Source organism: Haematobia irritans, chromosome 1 (genome assembly GCF_050003625.1).
Source record: "Haematobia irritans isolate KBUSLIRL chromosome 1, ASM5000362v1, whole genome shotgun sequence".
NCBI lineage: Eukaryota > Metazoa > Arthropoda > Insecta > Diptera > Muscidae > Haematobia > Haematobia irritans.
In genome coordinates, this window is record NC_134397.1 from 162,612,224 (window position 1) to 162,618,702 (window position 6,479).

General features: G+C 26.7%; 1 protein-coding gene across 1 annotated transcript; it reads right to left on the bottom strand.

Annotated features, from left to right (window-relative positions):
* Positions 1-1,590: 1,590 nt before the first annotated feature.
* On the bottom strand, positions 1,591-2,999 carry LOC142242880 (transmembrane protein 231). The gene is made up of 3 exons (XM_075314383.1): positions 2,489-2,999; positions 2,292-2,417; positions 1,591-2,228 (listed from the first exon to the last, which is right to left on the bottom strand). Exons 1-3 carry the CDS (start codon positions 2,813-2,815, stop codon positions 1,716-1,718), a joined length of 966 nt encoding a protein of 321 aa, XP_075170498.1. The 5' UTR covers positions 2,816-2,999; the 3' UTR covers positions 1,591-1,715.
* Positions 3,000-6,479: the final 3,480 nt, after the last annotated feature.

The following is a 6,479-nucleotide window of genomic DNA, read 5'->3' on the forward strand; positions in this document are numbered from 1 at the left end:
CAAATTTTGACAACATTTTCTATAGAAATAAAATTTTGACAAAATTTTCGATAGAAATTAAATTTTGATAAAATTTTCTATAGAAATAAAATTTTGACAAAATTTTCTATAGAAATAAAATTTTGACAAAATTTTCTAATGGACTAAAATTTTAATAAAGTTTCCTATAGAAATAAAATGTTTAAAAATGTTTCTATAGAAATAAAATTTTATTTCTATAGAAAATGTTGTCAAAATTTGATTTCTATAGAAAATTTTCTCTAAATTTGACTTCTAAAGAAAATCTTATTTCTATAGAAAATTTTCTCAAAATTTGATTTCTATAGAAAAATTTTATTTCTAAAGAAAATTTTTTCAAAATTTAATTCCTATAGACAATTTTGTCAAAATTTTATTTCCATAGAGAATTTTGTCAAAAATGTATTTTCATAGAAAATTTTGTCAAAATTTTATTTCTATAGAAAAAATTTTCAACATTTTATTTCTATAGAAAACTTTATTAAAATTTTAGTCCATTAGAAAATTTTGTCAACATTTTATTTCTATAGAAAATTTTGTCAAAATTTTATTTCTATAGAAAATTTTGTCAAAATTTTATTTCCATAGAGAATTTTGTCAAAAATGTATTTTCATAGAAAATTTTGTCAAAATTTTAATTCTATAGAAAATTTTCTCAAAATTTTATTTCCATAGAAAATTTTGTCAAAATTTTATTTCTATAGAAAATTTTGTCAAAATTTGATTTCTATAGAAAATTTTCCCAAAATTTGACATTTTCTATGGAATTTTGACAAAATTTTCTATAGAAATAAAAGTTTGACAAATTTTTTATAGTTATAAAATATTGACAAAATTTTCTATGGAATTTTGACAAAATTGTCTATTTAAATAAAATATTGACAAAACTTTCTATAGAAATCAAATTTTGACAAAATTTTCTATAGAAATCAAATTTTGAGAAAATTTTCTATGAAAATAAAATTTCGACAAAATAGAAATAAAATTTTGACAAAATTTTCTATATATATCAAATTTTGAGAAAATTTTCTATGGAAATAAAATTTCGACAAAATTGTCTATATAAATAAAATTTTGATAAAACTTTCTACAGAAATAAAATTTTGACAAAATTTTCTATAGAAATAAAATTTTGACAAAATTTCCTAATGGACTAAAATTTTAATAAAGTTTTCTATAGAAATAAAATTTTGACAAAATTTTCAATGGAAATAAAATGTAACAAAATTTTCTATGGAATTTTGACAAATTTGTCTATATAAATAAAATTGTGACAAAACTTTATATAAAAATAAAATTTTTACAACATTTTCTATAAAAATAAAATTTTTACAAAATTTTCTATAGAAATAAAATTTTTACATTTTTTTTTATTTTTTTGATAGTTTTCTATAGAAATAAAACTTTGACAAAAATTTCTATGGAATTTTGACAAACTTGCCTATATAAATAAAATTTTGACAAAACTTTCTATAAAAAGAAAGTTTTGAGAACCTTTTCTATAGAAATAAAATTTTGAAAAAATTTTCTATAGAAATAAAATTTTTGAATAGAAATAAAAATTTCACAAAATTTTCTATTGAAGTAAAATTTTGGTAGAATTTTAACTTGTAAATGATATTAATTTAATTTGCATATTCCTAATATACACTCGTTTCCGAATAATCATCCAAATAAATACGTTCGCCATTCCTCTGTCAGTATAACTTTTTCCATGGTATTATTTCCCATGAGCGTACAATATGATTGCCAAATAAGAAATCTTTAACCTTATTCATGATGTAGAATGATATACCAAAAAATGAGGCAAAATATAACCAGAATTGTCCCAATCGTTCCCATATACTTAAATGGTAACGAGCACCCAATTGCAATATATCAATGTGAAATTGTACGGTTAAACCTTGTTCTCGGCTGGCCTTGCGGAAATAGGTCTCTTGTATCTCCAGTTGAAAATAAGCAGGATTTGATTTAAGACGATCCAGTAAAGATTCTACATTAAATTTTGTAATGCTTGATGAATTTGCCAATAGATTCAAATGTCGAAAATTGGTTTTAACATAACGACCCGGAAAGGGGCAAGTAAATTCAACATATTGTTTTAAGGCCAGATCGGCCCGTATCGTCACAACTCCGCTGGACAAATGTGAAGAGTAGGGTATATCAATGTGTTCGATAAGAACGGCGGGAGGAGATAGGTGGCATTTATGCTGAAATATAGATGGGAAAATATAATATTGCATAAAAAGAAAATGTTAAATGCAAATGATTACCTCCAAATGGGCATCGAAGAATAAAACAATGTCAAATCCTATGAGTTTCTGATCCAAACTTTCCAAATTCTGTATGAAATGAACCCGGTCTATAGTACCATCATAATCCAGATCTTCAGTCCAATACTATATAGTTGAAGATATACACATGTAATAATTTTTTTTATATGTTAAAGGATATATTTTATAGTTCTTACCTTAATACCATCACATTTATCGACATGATCATCATTATTGGTTGAAACTGCATCATTTAATAGTGGAAATGTACTGCATGTTATTAGATTCTCTTGTTTTTCAGTTTCTCCATAAAATATCGCTTTATATTGAAATTGCACTTTTGGTTGTTCATATAGAATTCGCGATTCAGCTATGCCAGAATAAGGACTCAACAAAGAGACCATTAATAGCGGAACCAAAACGGACAGGGCAAAAAATGTCAAAACCAACATTGTTGCAGCTGAACATATTGAATTTTTATAGATTATTGCTGTATTTGTTGTATGAAGTGGTATAAATTTCATTGTGATTTTCAATTTTTTGTTTTAATTCTTCAGAAATATTCTATGGATGAAGCGAATCGCTTTCAACCCTAGTTTATAACCCTTGGAAAAAAAACTGTAGTTACTATGACAACGATTGCTTAGGAACACGGCATTCATTGTTGCCTATGGTTTGTCCAATAATGAATCTATTATACCCAATTAAACAGAAAATTTTGATTTCGATTTGACAAAATTTTCCATAGAAATAAAATTTTGACAATATTTTCTATAGAAATAAAATTTTGATAAAAATTTCTATATAACATTTTGACAAAATTTTCCATAGAAATAAAATTTTGACAAAATTTTCTATAGAAATAGAATTTTCTAAAGAAATAAAATCTTGACAAAATTTTCTAATGTAATAAAATTTTGAGAAAATTTTCTAAAGTAATAATATTTTGACAAAATTTTCTATAGAAATAAAATTTTGACAAAATTTTCTATAGAAAAAAATTTGTCAACATTTGCTATAGAAATAACAGTTTGTTAAAATTTTCTAAAGTAATAAAATTTTGACAAAATTTTCAATAGAAACAAAAATTAACAAAATTTTCTATAGAAATAAAATTTTGACAAAATTTTCTATAGAAAACAATTTGTCAACATTTGCTATAGAAATAAAATTTTGGCAAAATTTTCTATAAAAATAAAACTTTGACAAAATTTTCTATAGAAATAAAATTTTGATAAAATTTTCAATAGAAATAAAATTTTGACAAAATTTTCTATAGAAATAAAATTCTGACAAAATTTTGTACCGGAATAAAAGATATTCAATAGAAATAAATTTTTGACAAAATTTTCTACCGAAGTAAAATTTTGAAAAATTTTCTATAAAAAATAAAATTTTGACAAAATTTTCTATAGAAATAAAATTTTGATAAAAATGTCTATAGAAATAAAATTTTGATAAAATCGTCTATCAAAATGTTCTATAGAAATAAAATTTTGGCGAAATTTTCTGTAGAAATAAAATTTTGATAAAATCGTCTATCAAAATGTTCTATAGAAATAAAATTTTGGCGAAATTTTCTGTAGAAATAAAATGTTGACAAAAAATCAAATTTTGACAAAATTTTCTGTAGAAAATAACATTTTGAACAACTTTCTGAAGAAATAAATTTTTGCAAAATAATGTTTTTTGTTAGTTTTTGGTAAAGTTTTCTCCAAATGTTGGTAGACTATTTTTGTCTCAAGTTTCGACTGTGATTGTAATGGTTCGCATTATTTTAGTACGCGATCGACAACTTCTCATCTAGAAAGTGTTCGTGTGGAAACGTTATATTGAAACACATGCTTTTTTCGACTAAAACATTCTTGAAATTCAATAAAATCGTGGTTTTGACTAGATTTTCTCCCCGAATGGACCTGTCTGTTTTGCCAATTTTGTAAAAGACTATTAGCAAATAAGTTTGTTAAAGACTTTCTCAAAGTATTAAAATATTTTGTCAAAACTATTGTATCATAAATCCGATATCGGCTCAAAGAAGTCTACATAAAAGGTACTTCGCGGGGGTACTGAAATAGTATTGAAAAAAGTACTGCATTTTGCACATGATTTTGCATCCTTGTGCTCCATTGGTTAGCATTACCCCAGAACGCATTAAAAAATTTCTAGCAAAATAGCTATACATTATTAGCCCATAAATCTATGCTTTTCCCATTGATGGCAAAGTGTATACAGGACTTGAAGTAATACGTGGACTATAACTGTGGTTTTGACGACAATTTATTCCCACCGTCCTGATATGTAACTCCAACAAGATTCACATGGTAGCGACAAAATCCCAGGTGTATAAACCAAACAAGTAAGAAGTACTCCACTTTGTAGATCCACATTTTCGGTACTATATCAAATCCGTCAAATGTGTTATGTGCTATATATAAAAGTGTGTACGACGTTCCCATATACATATATTTAAAACTTACCCGATCTGGACGACAATTTGTTAGACTTCTACAAAATCTATAGACCTAAAATTTTAGTCGGTTAATGCCAAGGGTTGGAATATAATTATAGTAAAAATAAAATATGGGAAACATTTAAATCTGAACCAATTTTGAGGTAACTTCGCAAAAAAGTATTTATGACTTTTCGGTCGATAAATGTGTATTTGAATTATAGGAAAATCGGAGTCATTTCTACAAGTTTTCGACATAGCAGTGCCGATTTTATAAGGAAAATGTGGGTATTTTGGTCATTTTTGCCCAAATCGGAAAAAATATATATGGACGCTATATCTAAATCTGTTTTAATTTGCCTATGGTGTCTTGGCTCAGATTGCCTGATACAGTGGCGTTTACTCCACTGTCTACTTCTGGTGGATCGGTATGGGTGACGACTTTTTTTATCTTTTTCTTGATGCTGGTTTTGGGCGATGGGACCGTTCGAAAATACAAAAAATGCCTCACTGAATTTTCAAGCCAACAGTTTTTCCATGATCGGTTTTCGCAGCTAATCCCATACAAAACCAAAAATGCGAAAACCAACTACCGAAATTTTTTCCATTTGTTGTAACTCTCACGGAATTTTCATTAGCAAATATAACTAGGCTTTTATTATGTACTGCGAAAATTTCCGCTAAAGGTGAGTACTAAGTTCGAGTTTAGCCGCTAAAGTGAAAACTAAATCGGTAAAAAAGGCATACAATTATACAATTTTATTATAACTTGATGGGGAATAGCCCAAAGCAAATTTTCACAAAGTTTGTATTCCTTAAAATGGATTATTAAAGAAAGTAATCTTGAAAAAATTACGATTTTAGCGGCATACCGGATATTAGGTCGTCTATATATCTCTTGAAAAAATTCCTGTCGCATGCCAATAAGACAGTTAATGAATAATGAATTGCAATTAAAAATAATGAATTGCAATTTTGTCATATGAAATTTATTGAGCAAAAAGTAACCGTGAACATTAGCACCTTAAAGCCGGTATGCACCTCTAGCAAAAAATTTCGTTGCCATAAGAAATGCATTGTCATTTGTGCTAACGAAATTTTCGGTAGCGTTCAATTTCGTAAAAGCCGGTATGGACCTCTAGCAAAAAAATTCATTCCCATAAGAAATGCATTGTCATTCATGCTAACAAAATTTTCGGTAGCGTTCAATTTCGTAAGCTGGTACGCACCTCTAATAAAAATGTATGTTCATAACAAGGTTGTTTTGGAGAGATATTGACAACTCATGGCAGCAATCATTTAATTTATTACAATTATTGTGTGTGTAAAAGATTTAAGAGGTCTGTAAATAATTAACAATTTATCTGAGGAATATTTGGAATTAATATGAACAATTTTTAAAAGCGATTAGCTGGTTTAACATTTGTGTGCATTATGCTTCTCTACACTCTTTACACAACCCGTTTTTTATTGTAGACTTAAATAATTTTTTTCTACCGAAAATTTCGCGAGAGGTACATCCGGCCTTTAAAAATGGTTGAAGTTTAGCCTCTAAAACCTCTAAAAATAAATCTCTACCCATAAGAAATGCATTGCTATATTTGCTAACCGAAAAATCCCACACAACAAATACATAGCAGAACTGTATTATTGGCATACAAACGACTACAAACACTACCTGATAATATTATAGGAGGGAAAATAAAAACAACAATTGACGGTACTACGCCAAATGGCAA